This window comes from Myotis brandtii, unplaced genomic scaffold (assembly GCF_000412655.1).
Source record: "Myotis brandtii unplaced genomic scaffold, ASM41265v1 scaffold250, whole genome shotgun sequence".
Classification (NCBI taxonomy): Eukaryota; Metazoa; Chordata; class Mammalia; order Chiroptera; family Vespertilionidae; genus Myotis; species Myotis brandtii.
Window position 1 is genome coordinate 6911973 of NW_005359478.1, and position 24989 is coordinate 6936961.

Below are 24989 nucleotides of genomic sequence, written 5' to 3' on the forward strand. Positions count from 1 at the left end.
AGCTCCTTTAGCTAAGCTCCTCTGACCCCCAAATGCCTTTCAAAATTATACTTCGTCTCTGGACTCTTATTTAAAATCTACTACGCACAGCCTCCAAATTCCTGAACCCTTCTTGATGCTGGGACAAGAACCCCGGCACAAATTATCTACAATAAAGAAGAAACAAAAAGATAAGGGCAAATTAAACCTAAAGAAAGCAAAAAAGGCAATAAAGAGTAGAAATCGATGAAACAGAGAGCAGAAAAATAGAGAGTATCAATAAACCAAGAGCTGGCTCCTGAAGAAGATAAATAAAATTAATAAACTTCTAAACCAGACTACTAAGTGAGGGGCGGGGTGGGTGAGACAAATTTCCAATACCAGTAATGAGAAAGTGAGCATCATTACAGAATTTAAAGATATTAAAAGGATAATAAAGGAATATTATAAACACTTGTTCACAAACAAATTCAACAACCTAAGTGAAATGGACAAATTCCTTAAAAGACAAACTAAAAATATGCTCAATCAAGAAGAAATGGATATTTGGTTAGCCCTACATATATTAAAAATTAAATTTGTATTTAAAAGTTTTCCCCCAGAGAAAACTCAAGGCCAAGATTGCTTCACTGGAGAATTCTCAAATATAAGGAAGAAATAATACCAATTCTTTACAAACATGTCCAGAAAACTGAAGAGGAAGCACTTATGAGGATAGCATACCTTCTCACCAAACCAGTCAAGGACATTATAAGAACACAACTGCAACCCTATGCGGTGAATACTATTAATCATCCCATTCTTGAGATGAAGAAACTAATGGCTAAAGAGATTGAAAACTGGCCTAGGACCAAAGAACTAAAAATTGGCAGGCAACTGACTTCAGAACATAAGAGTCTTAATCATAACACTATAACCGCTTCTCAAATTCAATTAAATTCTAGATACTCTTGCAAAAGGAAATAGTGGAGTGCTGCCCAGTACTTACCTAGAGACTATGCTGGAACCATTATAGAGATCACTAGCATATGACAGAGTAGCCAAAGGTCGTACTGAATTATATCGAGTAAACTTGGACAAACATTCCTGAAATTCATCCAACTGGCTTGCTGTTCGACTGTCATCTATATAAATAAAATAAAATAAAATAACTGCAATAGTCACAAATTAAGAATAATATTTTAAATACAACAATTCTTGCCACTCTTGAGATGAAGAGACTGAGGGCTAAAGAGATTGAAAACTTAGCCTATCTTTCAATTTTAATAACCCTTTAAAAATTTAAAACTTAGCCAATTCATTAACAACCTACATTAAAAGGGTCCAATTTGTAGTGTTTCTATTCTAAAAACAGCAAAAGGAACAAACTAGCATGAAATATCATAATGTTATTGAGATAAGGCTCCTACTGCACAAAAATTACTCTCAGGAAATTTAAGAAATTATAAGTAAAACATAAGTTATTGTAAAAAAAAATCAACTGTACTACGAAGTGGTTTGAAGGTACAGTTAATTGGTTCTCAAAAAAATCAATTATCATAAAGCGGTTTAGATGTAACAGTTAATTAGTTCTTTTCATATATAATCCTATTATTGTGAATGATGTAATAAATACTGGGAAGGCAGTTACTTTATTCATTTAAAATTTATTTTAATGCTAATCTATTCTTTCTCATTTTACATCAATCCTTAAGTACATAAAATTCACAAGTATTTAAGAATGTGTATTCTGTCCAGCAGACATGGCTCAGTGGTTGATCATTGATTTATGAACCAGGAGGTCACAGTTCAATTCTGGGTCAGGGCACATGCCTGGGTTGCAGGCTTGATCACCAGTGTGGGGTGTGCAGGAGGCAGCCAATCAATGATTCTCTCTGATCTTTGATGTTTCTATCCCTCTTCCTTCCTCTCCGAAATTAATAAAAATATTTTTAAAAAAATAGAATGTGTGTTCTGTTGAAGACTATAATCCTTTTCTAGGGTTGCATCATGCCATCATTAATTACATTAACACGTACTTTCAACAGAAGTAATAAAGAAAATACTAAAAATAGTCATTTCTGTATATGAAAGTATAGGAATTAAATTTTACTTATGTGGTTATAAAAAGATAGAATTTTATTTCCTTGATTGGCTTATGAACATCCATACATATCTGCTAGCATATCACCTCTCCTGTCTTAATTACAGATTATTTTATAAAAGTGTATCTATTCAGTGTCTCTTTTACCTCTTCTAATGCTTTATAATTTACCTCCTCTTTCAATTACAATTGAGAACCAAGGCATTAATTTCTTAATCTTCATCTTTCATTTTCATAGGTGAAAATAAAAAGTGGGGAAAGGGGATGTAGGATGGATTCTCATTTGAAAATATACAAAAGAACAACCAAACTTTTAAGTACCCTAGAAGGAACTTCATATTCAGCAATATGATTAGTGTAGTCAATGTGCACATCTGACAAGATAAGCTTCAGATTCCTAAAAACTAAGGACAATGTGTATTAGGTATAATACACCGTGTTCACAAAAATAAAAATCTAACCTTCCTCTTGGTCTTCACTTATCATTCTACTTAAATCCCCAAAATAAATTAAATTGGTTTGTGATTACCTTTACCATCCTACAGCATGCCTATGCTGCTAATTAGTTAAAAATTATTAATAGCAATAGCCTAGCCCCATGGTTGGCAAACCACGGCTCGCGAGCCACATGTGGCTCTTTGGCCCCTTGAGTGTGGATCTTCCACAAAATACCACATGCGGGCGCGCACGTAAAGTGCGAATGAAACTTCGTGGCCCATGCCCAGAAGTCGGTATTTTGTGGAAGAGCCACACTCAAGGGGCCAAAGAGCCGCATGTGGCTCGTGGGCTGTGGTTTGCCAAGCCGTGGTTTTGCCGACCACGGGCCTAGCCCAATCTTTCTGATCTTTTTTTTAATGTCTGCCACTTGCCATCTGAAAGGGCTAACATGAACCTTCCTTCTGTCAATCAGAATGTAAGTCTCAAAACACTTTCAAATTAGCAGCTACCTGTTGCAATTTATAGACTACTAGAGGCCCGCTGCACGAAATTCGTGCACTCAGGCAGGTCCCTCAGCCCGGCCTGCACCCTCTCACAGTCTGGGAGCCCTCAGGAGATGTCCAACTGACAGCTTAGGGCGATGCCATGGTGATGATAAAAGTTGGGCCTAAGCCATCAGTCGGACATCCTTAGCAGTGCCGCAGAGGTGGGAGAGGTTCCTGCCACTGTTGTGCGCTTGCCAGCCGTGAGCCCGGCTCAGGGCTTCTGGCTGAGCAGCACTCCCCCTGTGGGAGCACACTGACCACCAGGGGGCAGTTCCTATGTTGAGCGTCTGCCCTTTGGTGGTCAGGTGTGCATCATAGTAACCAGTCGTTTCGCCATTCGGTTGATTTACATATTAGCCTTTTATTATATAGGATTATATAGGATTACAGAGGCTCAATAAAGGACTCGATTTCGAGGCAAGAAAATAAAAGCTTTCCATCTGTATATTAATTGATTGTTAATTTCAAACACACTTATCAACAGAGCTTGGCTTCCTCCTACTTTTCATAGGAAAAATCCTATATAAATCTAGTATTTTTTTCCTCTACCATCAATCCTGAGGCATATTTGTCCAAAGGAACCCATGCTTGAAGTAATGTGCAAATTATAATACAAACATGCCCATTCAAGAGAAAACCAAGGCCAAATTTTTAACAACTAATAAAATAGCGGACATTTGTATCCTTAGTGGCTCTCAACTTGAGCAGGTGTACTACTAATGACATGAATTAACTGAGCATCCAACTTATCACCAATCATTGTAAATTATATACTTCACTTAAAAACTGAAAAACAAAACAAAAACCCGTAGGATTGGTATTAATGGCCCAACTTAATCGGTGAGCAAAGATGCCAAGAAAAGCTAAAGATCAGAGAGCTAACAAAAAGCAATAAAATATCTTATACTATCACATCCATGTCTTTGTATAAGTTATTTCCTCTACTTTGAACATGTTTTTGCTTACCTTTTTTAATTAATTAATACTAGCCTGGACTAAATACAACTCTTCAGAAATCCCTACAGCAATTATTCCCTCTTACATTTTCCCAATACCAAAGCTGGAAGAGATATTCTTCTCTCTTCTCATAATACCCTTTGCATATTTATATAACATACATTATCCCATACAATTTACCTGTTGCATTCTCCCGCTACGTTTATACTACTCCTTGACAATAAAACCCAGTTCTTACAGCTTTTCATTCTTAGCACAGAAGACAGTGCTTAGAATTTAATAAATGTTGGATAATAAAGGCAACTGAATGGAACTTATTTTTGCTATCTACATATACATGGCTGTGTTTTTTTTTAACTTTATATAGCTCATTATATAAAGATTAAAAATTCCAAACACAGAAAGAGAACAAAACTAGCTATGGGAAAGCAATGGTCTCCAAGATCTCTAAGAACCTTTACAGCCCTAACCGGTTTGGCTCAGTAGATAGAGCGTCAGCTTGCGGACTCAAGGGTCCCAGGTTCGATTCCGATCAAGGGCATGTACCTTGGTTGCAGGCACATCCCCAGTAGGGAGTGTGCAGGAGGCAGCTGATCGATGTTTCTCTCTCATCGATGTTTCTAACTCTCTATCCCTCTCCCTTCCTCTCTGTAAAAAATCAATAAAATAAATTTTTTAAAAAAAAGAACCTTTACAACGCTCTGATAGCCTATGTCAAAAATACACACTTTTGCTTTATAAATAGGACTTTCCATAAATCCAGCATAGGAAGGTAAAGATGGATCTGAAATTTAAATTTGAGATATTTTATTGGGATGATTATGTATTTAATTTAGAATGTCTGATCACTGGGGTGGATAAAAATAAAAAATATAATTAAAAGTTTAAAAATTAATGAAGTCCTGAATGTGTACCTGAGATACGAGACATCCTTGTAGAAAAGTAACATTGTTCTAAGTCTTCAAAATGAGCAGTGAGTCGTTTTCGTCTTGAAGCTAAAGTGCTGTTATACCAAGGCTGTTTCTTTGTCTAAGGTGGTAACAAGAAAAGACACTTATAACTCAGAAAAAAACATACTTTCTGCACAGAATAACTAACTTCAAAAGTTCATCACATTAAAATAATTACAAATGGTAAAAACCCATAGTTCTTACACATTTTCTAATTTTTTACTTAAAGTGAAAATATAGGTTCTTAAGGCCAATTTTATAAAAAATACTAGAGGCCCGATGCACGAAATTCGTGCAAGAGTGGGCCTTCCTTCTCCTGGCTGCCGGCATCAGCTTCCCTCTGGCATCTGGGACCCGAGCTTCCCTTGCAGCTCCAGCTTTGTTTGGAAGGTCATCCGGAAGGACAGATGGTCTAATTAGCATATTACGCTTTTATTATTATAGAAGACGAGAAGCTTCTTTCAGTTCTCCAAATTAAGTAAAGATAAAATCCATTATAACTGCCATTCTAAAATTTAGAATTTTACAAATTTTAATATGTAGAAATTGTTAGAAGACAATCATCAAAAGAAAACTACTTTTCCATCATCCCTATGTTGTAGCCTTTAACCCTTTGAATAACAGGAACAGTGCTTGACTGTACAGAATATGTATTTAAGTTAAAATTGAATATGAGTAAGGGGCAGTAATATGCATGCACTAAATAGTTTGACATATATTTTAGAAAATCAGAATAACTAAAACATATATATATATAGACAAAGAAAACAAACCTGAAATATAGTGGCATATAATTCCTATAAAAAATAAAGCTGACCCTTGAACACAGGCTTGAACTGCACAGATTCACTTAAACGCAAATTTCCCCGCCAATAAATATTGTAAATGTATTTTCTCTTTATGATTTTTGTAGAATATTTTCTTTTTTCTACCTTACTTTATTGTAAGAATATAATATCCTATATAATAAAAGCCTATATGTTAAGTGTCCCGTCGTCCGTTCAACCAATTAAAACGTAATATGCTAATGATATGCTAAAGCTGCTCAACCGCTCGCTATGACGTGCACTGACCACCAGGGGGCAGATGCTCCGACTGGTAGGTTAGCTTGCTGCTGGGGTCTGGCCAATCAGGACTGAGTGAGACGAGCCGGATACAACCTGGAGCCCTCCCACAATCCCTCCCTGGCTGACCAATCTCCCGCATCCCTCCCTGGCCCCGATTGTGCACCAGTGGAGTCCCTCGACCTGGCCTGCGCCCTCTCACAATCCAGGAACTCTTGGGGATTGTCGGAGAGCCAGTTTCGGCACAATCCCACAGGCCAGTCCAAAGGACCCCACTGGTGCATGTATTTGTGCACCAGGCCTCTAGTATATAATAACATAAAATGTGTGGTCCCCCGCATTGTTCAAGGGTCAACTGTATATAATATTACCTAAACCATGTTAACTGAAAGAATAAGACAATTCTTCCACAGTGGTTATTATCGATTATGCTTGAGGCAAAGAAACAAATACAGACATAAGATACATCAGACCTTGAGAGATGACACAAGTTCACCGATAACTATGCCACAACTGCAAATGTATTAAGAAATATTAAGGCATTATTATGAATAAAACACTAACATGAACCCTTGCTCAAATTAGATGGTAGGTAACAATCATATTTTAAAGCAGTGCTTGAATCAGTCGTTCATTTTATATACATTTGATATATTTCTATGGTTTTTGTTTTTGCTTTTAAGGGCATCTTTGTATGTCTCTTGATGCGTAGGTGTGAGAGTTTCTCTAGATTTTATATCTAGGAGAGGAAGTGAGGGTCATTTGGTATACACATCAATGTTTGATGTATGTATCTGCTTTTATGCTAATATCACACTCTTCTGATTACTTGTAGCTTTGTAATATAAAAGTTTCAAATCAGGAAGTGTGGCAACTCCAGCTTTGTTGTTCTTTGGCTATTTTATTTTACCCCATTTGGAACTTTCATCAAAAATATAAGCCCAGCGTGCATGGCTCAGTGGCTGAGCGTCAACCTATGAACCAGGAAGTCACAGTTTGATTCCCAGTCAGGCACATGCCCAGGGTTTGGGCTCGATCCCCAGTGTGGGGCGTGTAGGGGGAGCTGATCAGTCATCTTCCATTTCACCACTAATCTGCACTGACCAACCTTCTCCTAAGGCTAAACTCTTAATTACCTTTCAGTTGGCATTTAAATTTCTTTTGTGCTCATTTGGTTATAGCAGTCTCAGAATACATTTAATAACTTATTGGATGAATGCCATCATAATTATTATTCCTCTGAATCATTCATTCTATCAATTAATTAAAGTCAGTTGGTCACTCTGCACACCCTTAAAAATATTCTTGAGATTTTTTTTTATCCAATTGCACTAAATTAATACTTATGATTACTGGTATATTCAAACCTATTTTTATAAAAAAGTAATATGCAAATCGACTGAATGGTGGAAGGAGCAGAATGACTGCTCGACCAGTTGCTATGAGGCGCACTGACCACCTCTTGGTCCCTCCCCGCCGGCCAGCAGGCTCCGATCGCTGGATGTGAATGGGGAACCAGAGGTGGGTGGCGGGGGATGCGGGTGGTGCCAGGCCAAGGCCCCCACCCCGCCGGTCACCCCACACACAGAGAGCGACGCACGAAGGGTGGGGCTGGCGAGCAGGTGGGAATGGCCTACCTCTCGGTCCCTCCACCGGGCTGGCAGGTTCCGATTGCCCAATGGTGAATGGGGAACTGGGGGTGGGTGGCAGCGGGGGGCGGGGCCGGCTGCTGGGGAAGATGGCCCAGATCGCAGGCCAGGCCTAGGGACTGTACCCACACACGAATTTCATGCGTCGGGTCTCTAGTAGTTCTAAAATTTTTTAAAATCTATTTATTTTATTTTATTTAAAATTATACATTTAAGGTTGGAATTTTATTAGCTTCAGCATTAAATTATTTTAATCTGCTCAATATTATAATAGCCAACTTCAATTATGTATTAAAACATTTTACTTTAAAAAAAAAACACGAAGCCCTGACCGGTTTGGCCCAGTGGAGGGAGCGTCGGCCTGCGGACTGAAGGGTCCCAGGTTCGATTCCAGTCAAGGGCATGTACCTTGGTTGCGGGCACATCCCCAGTAGGGGGTGTGCAGGAGGCAGCTGATCAATGTTTCTCTCTCATTGACGTTTCTAACTCTCTATCCCTCTCCCTTCCTCTCTGTAAAAAATCAATAAAAATATATTTTAAAAAATAAAAAACATTTTACTGAAGCCCGGTGATGTGGCTCAGTGGTTGAGCATCAACCCATGAACCAGGAGGTCATGGTAAAATTCCTGGTCAAGGCACATGACTGCATTGCAGGCTCGATCCAGTATGGAGCATGCAAGAGGCAGCCGAACAATGATTCTCTCTCATCATTGATGGTTCTCTCTCCCCTTCTCCCATCCTCTCTCTGAAATCAATAAAAACATATTTAAAAACCCACACAAAACATTTTACTGTATTTGAGCTCTTTTTGTATTTCTCTCTGTTTTTACCATCTGAAGCCTTTCCCAGCTTCTTGAGTTGAATGCCTAGTTCATTTACTTTCATTCATTAAAAAAAAAGAAGAAAAAAAAAGAATCCATTTAAGGATGTAAATTTTTGAGGACAATTCTGATCACATTTCATAAATTTTGATATTCAGTATTTTCACTAGCACTATTTTTCTAACTGTTTGTAGCAGCATCTAAAACTACTCTTTGACACAAAGGCATTTAGGAAAGTATTTCGTTTACTCACTTCCAAGTTGTCTGTCTCTGTCTAAATATGTACTTATTTGGGGTTTGAATATAGAGAATGCAGTCAATCCATTTTTCTAAATGCTACAGAAATATTATCAATTTACTAGAGGCCCAGTGCACGAAATTTGTGCACTGGGGGTGGGGGGGTCCCCCCTCAACCCAACCTGCGCCCTCTCGCAGTCCATGAGTCCTCAGGGGAGTGGGCCTAAGCCAGCAGTCGGACATTCTTAGTGCTGCCGTGGAGGCGGGAGGGGCTCCCACCACCGCTACTGCGTTCATCAGCCGTGAGCTGGGCTTCTGGCTGAGCGGTGCTCCCCCTGTGGGAGCGCACTGACCACCAGGGGGCAGCTCTTGCATTGAGTGTCTGCCCCCTGGTGGTCAGTGCGTGTCATAGTGACCGGTTGTTCCGTCGTTCAGTCAGTTTGCATATTAGCCTTTTATTATATAGGACTAGAGGCCCGTTGCACAAAGAGATTCGTGCAATAGGCCTTCCTTCCCCTGGCTGCCGGCCCCGGTTTCCTCCGGCACCCGGGACACCCAGGTCTTCGCTCCAGCCGCAGCGGAGAAGCCAGACCTCGAGGCTTCTCCACTCCAACCGCAGCAGAGAAGCCAAGCCTCTTCAGTCTTCAGTCGTCTTGTCTTCAGTCTTCGCTCAGGCAGAGCCTTCAGTCTTCGCTCCATGCCTGCATATGCAAATTAACCGCCATCTTTGTTGGGTTAATTTGCATGCTCATCCTGATTGGCTGGTGGGCGTAGTGGAGTGACACCAATTTGCATGTTTCTCTTAGTGTAGATAATCCTTTCATGCAAAGTAAAAAGTGAGACAAGTGCCCATTTAACTGATCTAACTCAATGAAAAATCAAGTCTTTATAATGCATAAGAAGTCATGCACCAAGTGGAACTTTGTTATATTTTTACCTCATTTCTACTTTTCTCCCCCTTGTTCACTTCTGGATGATGTCAGGCATTCTCCTACCTCAGGGCTTATTTACTCATTATCTCTCTGCCTGGAACTTCTCAGAGTTAAGCATGTAGCTTGCTCCCTCACCTCCTCTTTGTTCAAGGATAACTTATTAGTATCTCTCCAACTAGATTGGAAACTTGGTTACTCAAGATTTTTGTCTGTTTCGTTTTTGTTCAACAATGCATCCCCAGAACCTAAAATAGTGCCTGATAAATAGCAGGTACTCAAAAAAATAAAAATAAAAATAAAAAATCAGTTGGATAAATGCGTATTTGAAAGCATAGGCTCTGGAGAGACCAAGATGGCGGCATAGGTAAACACCGGAGACTGCTGCCGCAAACAACCACTTCAAAAATACAACTAAAAGACGGAACGGACATCACCCAGAACCACAGGAAGGCTGGCTGAGGAGAGACTCTTCAACTAGAAGGAAAAATAACAGCACACCGAGGCTCAGAGGAGGCGCAAAATCAGTTGGATAAAATAAAAAAAGAAAGCATAGGCTCTGAAGCCATAATGCTTGAGTTAAAAATCTCAGTTTCCTCCTCTTATTAGTTATATAACCTTGGGCAATCTCATTAACTTCTCTGTGCCCCAGTTTCCTCCTCAATAAAATAGGAAATAATAGGAATAGTACTTATCTTATAGGAAGTTCTAAGGATTAGTTAATACATGTAAAGTACTTTGAGCAGTGTCCATGAATAGCAAGTACAAAAATAAACATTACCTAGCTACTATTATTACTACTTTAATTACTTCTTGAGCTAAATTTTTAAATCACACACCCATGTTTAAGTTTTAATCAATTTTTTAAAGTTTCTTACAGTTTTGCTTTACATAAATTCCAATGGTTACATCCAAATCTGGTGTTTTCATGGTTGTTCAAGAATAGATACAAACCAATGTATAAACTTACTAGAAAAAAAGAATAGGCCAAATACATGCATGCATATGAAGATAATACAAGAAGTGCAGAGTAGTTACACAAAGGTAGTTATCTAAGTAATGGAAAAAGAAAAACATAAAAACTGTATGATCCAAAGATTTTCTTTTCACTGTGATAAAAATAACTACATTATTACATAAAGTGAATATACAAATGAACACGAATTTAAAAACACCTCATTTTTTCCTCTTACTAAAAGGATAATATTAAGACAATTTTTAAAATCTGAATAAGATATAGAAGTTAGATAATAACTCAATATCAGTGCCAACTTCCTGAATTTTAAAATTATATTATAATCATGAGACAATATACTTGATTTGAGGAAATACACACTAAAGTATTTAGAGGCAAAGGAACATTATGTCTGTACCTTGTTCAAACAATCCACACAAAAATTATATGTGTATGTAGTAAGACAGAATGAGAATAAAACAAATGTAATCAAATATTAACATTTGGATAACCTGGATAAAGAATATAAAGGAATGTTTTTTTTATCACTCTTGTAACTTTTCTCTCAGTCTAAAATTATTTCAATACAGAAACTTTTTTAAAAAAAGATCTGGCCTCAAAATTAGATTTGACAAATATCAGCATTCCTAAGTCACAGATAAAGAGACTAAAGTGTCTAAATGATCATAACAATCCTATCTAATTGAGGGAATATGCTAATTGACCCTCATGCCATCGCAAAGATGGCAGCGTCCACAGCCAATAAGGAGGGAATATGCTAATTGACTGCCATGACCTCAAAGATGGTGGTGCCCACAGCCACAAGATGGTGGTGCCAGGTCCCCTCAGCCCCACCGGGGCGGCAGGCATGTGGCAAGGCCAAGCCCGCCCCCAGGAGGGCCCACGCTCTGCGTGCCTGCCTCCAGAGTCCCCCAGTTCCCTCAGCCCCCCAGCCGCCCAGGGCTGGCCTGAGGCGCAGGCAAGCCTTGATGGTGGCTACCCAGCCGATGCCCGAGGCGCAGGCAAGCCTCAGATGGTGATTGCACAGCCACCCAGGGCTGGCTCATGCATGAGTTTTCATGCACTGGGCCTCTAGTTAATTAGAAAAGAGGTGAAGCTAGAGTGTATTTTACTTAAACCTGTAGTTTACTTTCCACAGAAAAGTATAAGGTTTCAACTTAATGATGAGCAATTCATCAACAGATTACTTCCTTATCTCTGAGAGAAACAATATCCTAATTATTCATAATTTCCTCTTACAGTATTTAATTCTTCTCAAGGTCTGATGTTACCATTACCAGCATGTTAAAAAAAATATATTTTTAACTCATCACTGATGAGCAAATAAATAGCTGATTATGCATCAGACCTATTCAAGTCCCAATCAATGTCACAGCATTCAAAACAGAAATCTTTATGACAGGACATTACAGTAAACCAATCTGATTTTACAATTCAAATTATTATATTCATAGTACCACCAAAACATATTTGTAAGCGTATAATTTACCTGAGAACTGCCACTGAAACCTGGAGGTTGGCTGTATTCTGTGGAATCAATAATACTACTGCAAAAAGAGAGAAAAAATGTGATTTCAGTGTTTATATTATTTTATCAAGAAAAAAAGCAAAACTAAAATATGTGAATCCAACATTTATAATTTCTAAGCAAATGAAATATTTATTGCCAATAATTTAATTAGACTAAGCAAACAAAAAAATCAGCAAATATTTAAACAAGTTATCTCTTTACCCCACCACCTTAAACATGCACACCATGAAGGAATATCAATAAGAAATAAGCAGAGGACAGGTGCATACACAGATGTAATTGCTTCAATTTGGTTTTCAGATGTTAATAAGTTGTTTGAAACCCCATGTAAGGAAGAGTATTGGGAAAAGAGCACAAGCATGTGGTCAAAAGCGATGGTAAACAGATACTGCTATGCACTAAAGAGCTATGTGTCCTTCGACAAGTACTTTAAAACCACTCAGTTTTGCCTGATGGCGTGGCTCAGCGGTAGAGCATCCACCTGTGTGGATCAGGAGGTCACTGTTCGATTCCTGGTCAGGGCACATGCCTGGGTTGCAGGCTCGATCCCCAGTGTGCGGTATGCAAGAGGCAGCTAATTGAAGATTAGCTCACTTTATCTGTTTCTATCTCTCTCTCCCTCTTGCTTCCTCTCTGAAATCAATAAAAATATATTTAAAAAATAAAAAGAAGAAAGCACTCAGTTTCCTATCTACAAAGTGACATGAGTGGGAACTAACTTATCTTTATAATATATATAGTCCCTTTCCAGGTCCAAAATGTTATAGTAATCATCTCACATGAAAGAAAGCTATCAAAAGAATAAAATAAATGGTAGAATACCAATAATCTTTCTTTCATACCCAAAACCTATGCACAAGTTTTCTCTGCTCTGGTCAAACATAATTTGCTTTCTGCATTGATTCTTTACATTTGGTTATATGGTCTGTGCATTCTCCTACTTAACACAAGAAAAACCTCTAGAAGTCCAGACTATCTTGCCATTTCTATCGTATCACTTCATTACTTTCACTGCCTTCCTATCTTTAAACAAAATAAATTAGCTTATGAAAACTATTAGCACCTGAAAATGGCACAACATATATACCAACCATCATAAACCAACAGTTATTTACATTTTAAAAACTCTTCTTCCTTATTTCTACTATAAAAATATTTACATTCTTGTCTACTCTAATAAATTGAAGCAATTGAGGGTATTAAAATGGTTCCCTCTGCACAAATACACATAATCATTATTTTAGGTTAGTACTCAAATAACCTCAAAGGTTATAACATATGAGGCACTCTTAAGAGCACAAAGTGGTTTGAATTTCATCCTATACCAGCTAAATGACTCTGGGTAAGTTACTAATGTTAATTTGGTCTCTAGTTTCTCTATTAAATGAGTTAGACACTTCAGAGAGAGATGAGATTTAAATAAATATGTTAAGTTCTCAGTGCAATGCCAAAAAAATGGTAAAAATTCAATTAATTTTACCCTCTAGTAATAAAATTAGTCAATAACATTGAACCTCACATTTAAAAAAATACAATAAATCAAATGGAACTGTCTTCACAGTAGTCTTTTTCAAAAGCAACACATATTACTAGATCTTAATTCATTGTGTTCTTAACTGTTTCTATAGTAAGACTTAATTATACAAGAAAGAGCCTTCTAAGCACTTACACTAAAAATTAAAAAATTAACACATAATGGGTTCTCTCAAAATGGGTTTCTTTTGATGAAATATAATTAATGTTCACATTCCTTGCACAGAGTATGACAAGATCACATGCTATTTTCAGTATACTCCATCCAGGGCTAACAGGGCTAAAAATAAGGATATGCCAGGCATTCAAAAATGTTACTTTTACTAATAAAATCCATTCCCCTAGCATTTGTATAAACATTAATAAAATCATGTAGCTGTGTATGTAGAGGTCAAAAGAACAGAGAAATTTCTAGATGTGATTTTTTATGGTGTTATAATTCAGATTTCTTTGACCACAAATCTGAACAATGATACTGATATATTAGTGTGTATAAAAAATATTCATCTGACACAGACAGCAGTATGGTGATTACTAGAAGAACAAGGGAGGTGAGGGCAGGTACAAGAGAGTAAGCAGGGGATAAATGGTGATAGAGATTTGACTTGGAGTGGTGAACACAATATACAGATGATGTATTAGAGAATTGTACACTTGACACCTATATAATTTTATTAACCAATGTCACCCCAATAAATTCAGCTAAAAAATACTCATCAATGTGTTGAAGGTATTGATATTACAAGTTTTAAATGGTACTTTAGTAGTAATATCTGCAGTTTGAAATTTATTTTTATATCAAGTTTTACTTTTATTCACTAAGAAAATTTTATTACTGCATACAGACTGTGACAGAAGAAATCTGAAAAATAAACCTAATTCTGCCCTTTTTTTTTAATCCTCCCCGAGGACATGTTTATTGAAATATGGCCTATTCATACCTCAGAATTCAGAATTGGAAGGAATTGTCAATAGCTTCATTGAGCAGTGTCAATTCCAGCTTATAACAAGAACCTAAAGAAGTTTTTTGTTTGTTTGTTTGTTTTTTAATATATTTTATTGATTGTTTACAGAGAGGAAGGGAGAGGGATAGAGTTAGAAACATCGATGAGAGAGAAACATCGATCAGCTGCCTCCTGCACACCTCCTACTGGAGATATGCCCGCAACCAAGGTACATGCCCTTGACCGGAATCGAACCTGGGACCCTTCAGTCCGCAGGCCGACGCTCTATCCACTGAGCCAAACCAGTTAGGGCAAGAACCTAAAGAAATTTTTTAAAAATCCTGAAATGCCTATTAATCAAATATGATTACTAAAGTTTTTAGCTAAAGTCATTTTGATTATTTTAACTCTTGAAACTGAAAGTCTATTTATACCATATTTTAAGCAGAATAATTGATTTGCCAGCATAACTTATTTTCCATCCTACAACTGTGGAACTATGATAGCAGGGTTCTAGGTCTGTCATATTCACAACTGTATTCCCAGTGCCTAAAACAGTGTTTTATACATGTCTGATACAATCCCAAAACTGGCTGAGTGACTAAGAATAAATTCTTCAAATATTCTAAATAAAGATAATGTACTGTTTCAAAATGGTTTTCATAACTTGCTATATATGCCTATTACCTATCAATTTAATGAGAAATTACAGATATAGGAAGAGTAACCTCTCTATTATTGCCAAGGAAGTTTGATTTCTGTGTTTTGTGTTTTTGTTTTAGCTCAAGTTAAAATTTCTGTAAGATTCTTGAATGATCCTCCATCACCTATGACACCAAATTCAAAACCTTTACATAGTATAGGGTTAGAGTTAAGGTGAATATCCCATGTACTCCCAACAATAAAACAATCAACTGGTTTTACTACTTTCCCACACAATAAACTTCATTAAAATACAGCAAAACATGCCGTAGCTGGTTTGGCTCAATGGATAGAGCGTTGGCCTGCGGACTGAAGGGTCCCTAGTTTAATCCCGGTCAAGGGCACATGTTCGGGTTGTGGGCTCGATCCTCAGTAGGGGGCGTGCAGGAGGCAGCCAATCAATGATTCTCTCTCATCATTGATGTTTCTATCTCACTCTCCCTCTCTGAAATCAATAAAAATATATTTTTTTAAATACAGCAAAACATCATTTGTGTTCAAAAGTTCTCCGTGCAGGTGTAGCAGATATTTCTTAAGATATGTTTATAATCATCTAACCTTGGGGAGAAGCTACTTAAGAGATGATTCCATGAAGCTTCTAGGCAAAAGGAACAGTATATGTAAAGGTAACCTAATATCCTGTTTTGAGAATTAAATTCTAATCCATAAAAATAGTAGGCAGAGTACAGGTGAGTGTAAAAGACCATGCAACAGAGCTGGATCTAAACCAATTTACATACAATGGAAAGCCACCCAAGAATTTTAAGCAGAAAAGAAACATAATCAAATTTCTGGCAATATGCTTTGGGGGATAGTTAAAAATCATTGCTGGACTCCATAAGATATTGAGTTTAAACAAGGCAGCAGGAAGAGAATTGACTGCATATGGTAATTATAGCTGATCACAGTATATAGAATACAAAATCCTGGGGGTAGGAGGTCCACTACTTGTCTTTCTCTTTTTTTTCATTTAAATATATAATCTAATTACAAACTCAGAATCTATCATATAGAGAATTCAATGACCTGACATATAAAGAAGGTCCTTAGTATAGAAATAAAAGAATCTACAAACAGGCCTTTAAAATAATAAACCTGCTTAAAGGAAATCAAAACATTAGAGTGAGAAATAAAAATTAAAACTGTCTGGCAAATAATAAAGCTAATAATTATGAGGGAAAGTTATAATTGCAATTACAGATTATTTCTTAAAAATAAGGAAAAATCAACTATTGATAGTATAACAAGATATTCTTCTCAGCATGTTCAATTTCACATCCCAAACTTAAGGGTCATTTTCCAAGAGTATTTAAGAGCAACATCATTTTTTCCAAATGCCTTTCTCAAACTCTGAAGAATATTAAAACTACTTGTTTTAATAAAATGTCAAAACACTCTTTTGAAGAAAATATCATGTTTGACTATTTTCCCTTCTTCAACTGTTCACCAGTCTAAGTCTGCCAGAATCGCTTTTGATGATAGCTTTAAATACTAGTTTACAAATTTTTCAACAATGTTTTCATAAATTTAATGAAAGCCCTATATCTTTTATAAGATATGCTACTTTATTTTACAATACGACTTTTCATCTCTTCTACCATTAAACTCCTAATCCAGGCCATCATCTCCTCTCCTCTGGACTGTTGCAATGCTTCCTAACTTTCCTCCCGGCTTCCAATGGCAGGGGACTGAAAGCGACACAACTTTTCTCTATCCTCCACATGGAAACCTCAGTACACATTTTAACATCTAAACCACATCGTGCTCAAAACTCTCAACGACTTTTCATCTCTTCTACCATTAAAATCCTAATCCAGGCCATCATCTCCTCTCCTCTGGACTGTTGCAATGCTTCCTAACTTTCCTCCCGGCTTCCAATGGCAGGGGACTGAAAGCGACACAACTTTTCTCTATCCTCCACATGGAAACCTCAGTACACATTTTAACATCTAAACCACATCGTGCTCAAAACTCTCCCATGACTTTCAATCACATTTACACTTTATCATTTGTCACCTTAAATGCCAGCTCTTCGGAGAAGCTCGACTTTCCAAACTAAAACAGAATCTCTGCAAATCCCTAGTATGCCTAATTTTACCTCCTGAAGCTCTACTTACATGTTATCTACTACTTCTACATTATAAATTTGCTTATTTAGTATCTTCTCCAACCTCTACACATATACTCCCCCAAAAGGTAAATATCATAAGGGGAGGATTTTGCCAACTAGATTCAACATCTAACAGTGTCAAGCACATCAGAAGCACTGAATAGAGCCATTTACATGAATATATTATTATCTTGTTAGATGTTAATAAAAGCCATCAGTGAGAGACTGAGTAACATAGATTTAACATTAAATCTATGAAAACACAATAGATATAAAGACATGCTACTATTAGAGGGAGAGGGATATGATAATGGGAACTATTAGTTTATTAGTGAATATTTCGTGATATGACAACTTTTGCCTTCCTGCATGTACTAACATAGTAAACATTCCATGGACAAAGATCCCATGTATATTAGAAAGTGAAAGCTAAGCTTAAAAATAACAGAAACCGAGTCATTCCCAAGAGTTTTAAATAAGCTTGGAGAAAAACAATCTGAATTACATAGCTAAAGAGACCCCTAAATAACTAGAATTCACAAGGATCTCCATAAAATTGTTAGTGGGGAAAATAGCAAATATCCCAGGAATGCCCTTTAACTAGAACATCCCCTGTACCCCTTTCCCCACATATCGTACCAAACTAGACCTACAATAGCTTTCCTAAATTGACAGGTTCTGAAGGCTCATATAATCTTTTATATTGGCATTAGACTGCATGATAACCCACGTTATCCTAAAACTCTTTGTCTAAAAAGTTTCCATTGGCCTTGGCCTATTTGCCTCAATGGGTTGGGCATGCACTGAAAGGTTGCAGGTTCAATTCCCAGTCAGGGCACATGCCCAGGTGGCAGGCTCATTGTCTCCCCCTCTCTCTCTAAGGAAAAAAAAAAAATCAATAAAAAAGTCTTTAAAATAAATTAAAAAGCTTCTATTGGACCTTTACCTAAATGGATTAGCAAGTTGAAAACAGATAAAATTGCTCTTACTTTAAGTATTTCAAGCAAAAAATTTAGGTCGTACTTATTTCATCAACTAGAATTTTAGAAGGAACCAGAGATATTTTCCGTACCTCACAAATAGTGAACGAGGCCAGCCACTCAAAAACCTAGGGAAATAGTTGCAAGCTAGACAAATATAAGCCCTGCTCTAAAAGAGTATATAGAAAAGAATACTTAATTAACTTAGTAACAGAGTTATGAGAAGATGCCACAGAGATCTAAACTCACCAATCTATCTAATGCACTCATTTTAAATCTGGGGAAGTGATCTACCCAAGAAAATTCAGTAAGTTATAGAAAAGCTTAAGGTTTTACTTTATTACAAAATATTTAAAACTACCATTATTTTAAGAAATCCACCAAACCTTTAATCCAACAGTGAATTCGTAATATAACAATAGTCTACTCAGTGACTGTACCTGGCATGAAAATTCAAAGCACTAAAGAAACAGGTGGGTAATCTGAATCTCATTTCTAGATCATGACCAAAAGTAATTTCTCTGGGATTTTGTACATTACATGGAAAAGGCTCCCAAGGACTAGTACCATATGTGCATTTTGTAACATAAATCCTATGCAATTACAAGTTTGAAGTTTTATACCTGTGTGATGGTGAAGGAGCTTCAAATTGAGGCACTGTGCTATCCTCACTGACAGGAGAGTATAAGCCACTCATTTCCTGAAAGCATAATTATTTGAATTATAGCAGGTACTCCAAACATAAGATGTAAAAATCAAAATCAGATATGATATTATATTATTTTACAACCCCAGGTTTTTATCAGTCACTTTTTGTATCAACATCCAACTTTCTCAATGCTTCCTCTCCACAGAGGGCTAAAGCAAGAGTATCCTAAAAAGTTAAGAGATAAGCCTTTTCTATGATACACATTCTTTAAAAACTAGATACTCTTTAATAAATATTACTTATCACTAATAAAGCCACCAATGCAAAAAAAAAAAAAGACAAATGTAAATATAGTTGGCCCTTGAACAACATGGGGGTTAGGGGCACCAACCCTCAAGCACCCTATATAACTGCTATAATTTTTGACTCCTTAAAAATGTCACTAATAGCCGAAACCGGTTTGGCTCAGTGGATAGAGTGTCGGCCTGCGGACTGAAAGGTCCCAGGTTCGATTCCGGTCAAGGGCATGTACCTGAGTTGCGGGCACATCCCCAGTGGGAGATGTGCAGGAGGCGGCTGATCGATGTTTCTCTCTCATCGATGTTTCTAACTCTCTATCTCTCTCCCTTCCTCTCTGTAAGAAATCAATAAAATATATATATAAAAAAAAAATGTCACTAATAATAGCCTACTAGTGACCAGAAGCCTGACTGATAACATAAACAGTCATTTAACACATATTTTGTGTATCATATACTGTAGTCTTACAATAAAGTAACCTAGAGAAAAGAAATTGTTATTAAGAAAATCACAAGGAAGAGAAAACACATTTATAGTATTTATTGAAAAGAAAACCCTGCATATGAGTGGATCTGCGCTGTTCAAATCTATATTCAAGGGTCAACAGTATTTTAAATGAGATGTACAGTACATTATGTGAACAGTGAACTGGCTAACCACTGATCCAGGTAAGTACCTATAGATAATTTTAAGATAAATATGCCAGTATGGTAACTGGATCATTAGGTTCAATTCTCTGAAGTACAAAAGAACAAAATGTGTCAGTCTCTTCTTTAAAAATATCCTCCGCAAACATTAAAAAAAGTAACACTTGACTCAATTTAGCTTTGTTTAATAAAGACTTAAACTCTAAGTTTTGATCATTAACTCAGAAGAAAAGGACCCCCCTAATCAAATATTATTGCATAAATTATGCCTCTGAATCATACCAACCTGGCTTCCTTTTTATGTCCTATATTTTGATCATAGAAATATAGCAAATTTTAAAATGCCACTAAAGATCCAGTCAAGCAGAATTTTTTCTGACTGATCAAAACTCAGTTCAATCATATAGCCAAGCAAGGGACATCAATATAGGTTAATGCCGCATGGAAACTGAAATTCCACTGATAGTACAACTCAAGGTCAATTAACATGTATCAGCAAAAGAAAAGTATAACATCTGTGAATAATTAAAAACATACAGTACATTTAAATACAGCTAAAGATAATGAGCCTCTCAAAGATCCTCCCATGGATTCCTATAAGTAAACCAGCATACTATAAATTCTTAAGATTATTGGTAACATATTCTCATATCTTTTCTTTAAATTAACGCTAGTCCTAGAAAGGCACAGTAGATATATCTAAAAAATATTTACTTAGTAAAATAATGGAATTGTGACATCTTTTAAGATTAATAATTGAGGGTTTTGTGGGAGTTGATTTAAGTTAATATGAAGGCACACATTAAAGTTGAATAATTTTTTTCAACCTGCCCCAAAATAATTATCGTAATAAAAAGCAGTGAAAACAAATTTAGAATACATTTATCATCAAAAAAGTGATGCTTTTTCTATAAAAAATGCACTTTCAATTAAAATTAAAGCAGTGGTTCTCAACCTTCCTAATGCTGTGACCCTTTAATACAGTTCCTCATGTTGTGGTGACCCCCAACCATAAAATTATTTTCGTTGCTACTTCATAACTGTAATTTTGCTACTGTTATGAATTGTAATGTAAATATATGATATGCAGGATGTATTTTCATTGTTATAAACTGAACATAATTAAAGCATAGTGATTAATCACAAAAACAATATGTAATTATATATGTGTTTTCCGATGGTCTTAGGCAACCCCTGTGAAAGGGTCGTTCGACCCCCAAAGGGGTCGCGACCCACAGGTTGAGAACCGCTGGATTAAAGTAACATCTGTTACTTTTTATATAATGAAGCTCAATCCCATAAATTTAATGCAGCAATTTAAAGGAAAAGTGATAATTTCATGAAATTGAAAAATTGCCAGAGAAATTCTTGATATCTTACTTCCACTCTTTTAATATCCTCTTCCAAAACACTTAGCTCCTTCTGGATCTGTTCCAGTTGCTGCAGATAAAAGAGAAAAAAAAAGCCTAAACCAAACCATACTTGACAGCACCAAGATTATACAATAACTTCCACATTTGAAAAATGATTTCTAGAAAAGTAAGCACTATTGGTAAATTGTAGACAAAAGGATCTGTAAGTATTATGTTAAAATGTAAATGAAGGGACTTAATACATAAGAAAACAAAATGTACTTTTTAAATGTAAGAATTGACTTTGTAATAAAAAGATAAACGACAATGCGACGTACTAAAAAACCCAAAGAACCTCATTTCAATGTGAGCAATTAATGTCTTACTAAAAATACAAGACACCCAAAGAACCTCATTTCAATGTGAGCAATTAATGTCAGCATGTCACTTGTTAACCCATTTCAAAAATAAAAATTAGCCTCACAAAGCAATCCAAAATCAATCACAAGATAGCATCTTAACATTTCCTTCTTAAAAGCTTTAAGACATAGTTAAGATGTCTTACCTTTGCTATTGTAACCTATTGCTTCATAAGCTTTTCCCATGCCATTTAAATGCAAATATTTTAATTGTTGAATCACATTCAATACATTTAACCATTCCCGTCTCACCAAGTTTTTATTGCAAACTAGCATAAGTATCTGAAACTTGAGTCTGAATTTCAAGTTTTATTAAGAAATTATTAAAAATGAAGTTATTAGAAAATAAAGAGTAGGCAATTCTTCACTATATAAAACAAAACAGCCTTCCAGAAATACAATACGTTTCAAATTCTATCACCAAAATATAAGTTGCTGTCTTATTCTTAATTCAGCAAGTGGCAGAACTGGAGCTCAAATCAAGACAGCCTTCTTGCTCCAGAATTCATGCTGTTAACCACTATACTATACTACTTCTTGAAAGCAGTACCTTATTATTTAACTTTCACTTCCTTAATGTTTGGTAAGGTTAAACAGTCTTTTACGGTTTATTAATATTAGGACCAGTCTCTTCTGTGACAGTACATACATGGTTGCTAACATAATTGATAACTTATTATTCAAATATTTACCAATCCTAAGCATTTTGCTAAGCCCTGGGAAGAACAGTATTTAGAAACTATAGCCCTTGCCCTCATAGAACTCAGTCTAGGGGAGATAGCAAACAAGTAACCAATTAGTTATAGCACAGTAAGCATGAGGAGGATGGTATGCACACAATTAAAGGAACATAGGTTGCTCCTAACCTAGATGGAAAACTCAGGGGCAGAGGACAGGTAACTGGATAAGTGAAAGTACATCTGAAATTAAATGAAAGGCTGAGCCTTGAAGGACTAATAGAATTTTCCCAGGTAGAAAACAGGGGAAATAGAGAATAAGCAGCGTAAATAATAATACATACAAAAGCTATGAGAACAAAAGCTCTGAGGAATAATAAATCTGAAGTTATGACAATGAACAAAATCCCCTAATGTCAACCAGCATAACCAGAAGAGATGAGAACAAGAACTGGATAGTAGGGAACACCAATGTTTAAGAGATGGGCAAAGGAAAGGGAGACCCTGCATAACTATCAAGGGCAAAGTGGTAGCCATGAAACTAGTATAGATGCATACTAGAAACTTGAAGTGGGGTGTAAAAAAAAAACAATTAGCACTGTCATATGCTTTCAACTCTTCCATCTAATAAACTTTCCTCCACCCTAAGCTTTTTTTTATAATACTCCAAGACTACTTCAATCAGATGGCGTTCAAAACTGAACAAAAGAGTACTGGTACATTTTCAGAAAATAGCTGGTTTAAAAAAAGAGCAGCAAAACTTAATATATAAAAATAACAATGAGATAACCATTGTACACCTATTAGATATCCAAAATCCAGAACACTGACAACAACAAACGATGATGAAGATGTGGAGCAACAGAAACTCTCATTTTCTGTGGTAGGAATGCAAAATGGTATAGCCACTTTGAAAAACAGTGTAGCAGTTTCTTAAAAAAGAAAAAATCAAACATAGTCTTATCATATGATCTAGTAATTATGCTCCTTGGTATTTACTCAAAGGAACTAAAACTTATGACCACAGAAAAACATGTTTATAGCAGTTTTATTCATAATTGCCAATCAACACATCTTTCAGAAAGTAAATGGATAAACAGTGTTACATCCAGACAATGGACTATTATTCAGTGCTAAGAAAAAATGAGCTGTCAAGCCTGAAAAGACATGGAGGAAAATTAAATTAATGCATATTACTACATTTTAAAAAGCAAATCCAAAAGGTTCTAAACTAAGAAAAAATAAACAAAATAAAATAAAAATCAATAAACTGCATGATTCCAACTCTGATATTTTGGAAGAGGCAAAACTATGGAGACAGTAAAAATCAGTGGTTACCAGGATTTGGGAGTATGGGAAGGGATGAATAGGTAGAGTATAGAGAAATTTTAGGACAGTGAAAATACTCTGTTATGACAGTATAATGATACATACATGCAATTATACACTTTAAATCCACATAATGTATAAAACCAAGAATAAACCCTAAAGTAAACTATGGACTTTGGGTGATTATGATGAGTAAGTGTAGGTTCTACAGCAAATGTTCCATCTGGTGAGGAATGTTGAGGAGGAGGAGGCTATGCATATGTGAGAGCAGAAGAAATGGGAAATCTCTGTACCTTCCTCTCAATTTGCAGTGAAAAAAAAAACAAAGTTTAAAACTGCTCTAATCATCTGAGAGATGCAAATCAAAACAACAATGAGGTACCATCTCACACCTGTAAGAATGGCTATCATCAACAAATCAACAAATGACAAGTGCTGGAGAGGATGTGGAGAAAAAGGAACCCTCCTGCACTGCTGGTGGGAATGCAGACTGGTGCAGCCACTATGGAAGACAGTATGGAGTTTCCTCAAAAAACTGGAAATGGAACTCCCATTTGACCCTGTGATCCCACTTCTAGGAATATATCCCAAGAAACCAAAAACACCAATCAGAAAGGATATATGCACCCATATGTTCATAGCAGCACAATTCACCATAGCTAAGATCTGGAAACAGCCTAAGTGCCCATCAGTAGATGAATGGATTAGAAAACTGTGGTACATCTACACGATGGAATACTATGCTGCTGTAAAAAAGAAGGAACTCTTACAATTTGCAACGGCATGGATGGAGCTGGAGAGCATTATGCTAACCTGGAGAGTATGCTAAGCGAAATAAGCCAGTCAGAGAAAGATAAATATCACATGATCTCACTCATATGTTGGATATAATCCTATCTAATAAAAGAGTGATATGCAAATTGACCATCACTCCAACACACAAAATGGCCACCCCATGTGGACACAAGATGGCCGACAGGGGAAGGCAGTTGGGAGAGACCCAGGCCTGCAGGAGAGGGCAGTTAGGGGTGACCAGGCCAGCAGGGGAGGGCAATTAGGGGCAATCAGGCCAGCAGGGGAGGGCAGTTAGGGGCGACCAGGCTGGCAAGGGAGGGAAGTTAGGGGTGATCGGGCCAGCAGGGGAGGGCAGTTAGGGGCAACCAGGCTGGCAAGGGAGGGAAGTTAGGG

At 36.7% G+C, this 24989-nt stretch overlaps 1 protein-coding gene across 3 annotated transcripts in view; it reads right to left on the bottom strand.

Annotated features, from left to right (window-relative positions):
- RFWD2 (ring finger and WD repeat domain 2, E3 ubiquitin protein ligase) overlaps positions 1–24989 on the bottom strand; it is a 98234-nt gene that overhangs the window by 42189 nt on the left and 31056 nt on the right. For all 3 annotated transcript variants that reach the window (XR_001362401.1, XM_014540913.1, XM_005867691.2), the window contains exons 7-11: positions 21405–21464; positions 19052–19128; positions 12118–12175; positions 4917–5031; positions 968–1103 (exon numbers count right to left, since the gene is read on the bottom strand). Coding sequence is in view for 2 of the 3 variants with exons in the window: in XM_014540913.1 (XP_014396399.1) it covers positions 968–1103; positions 4917–5031; positions 12118–12175; positions 19052–19128; positions 21405–21464 (446 nt within the window). In the remaining variant the exon portion in view is untranslated. The remainder of the gene's footprint in view (positions 1–967; positions 1104–4916; positions 5032–12117; positions 12176–19051; positions 19129–21404; positions 21465–24989) is intronic.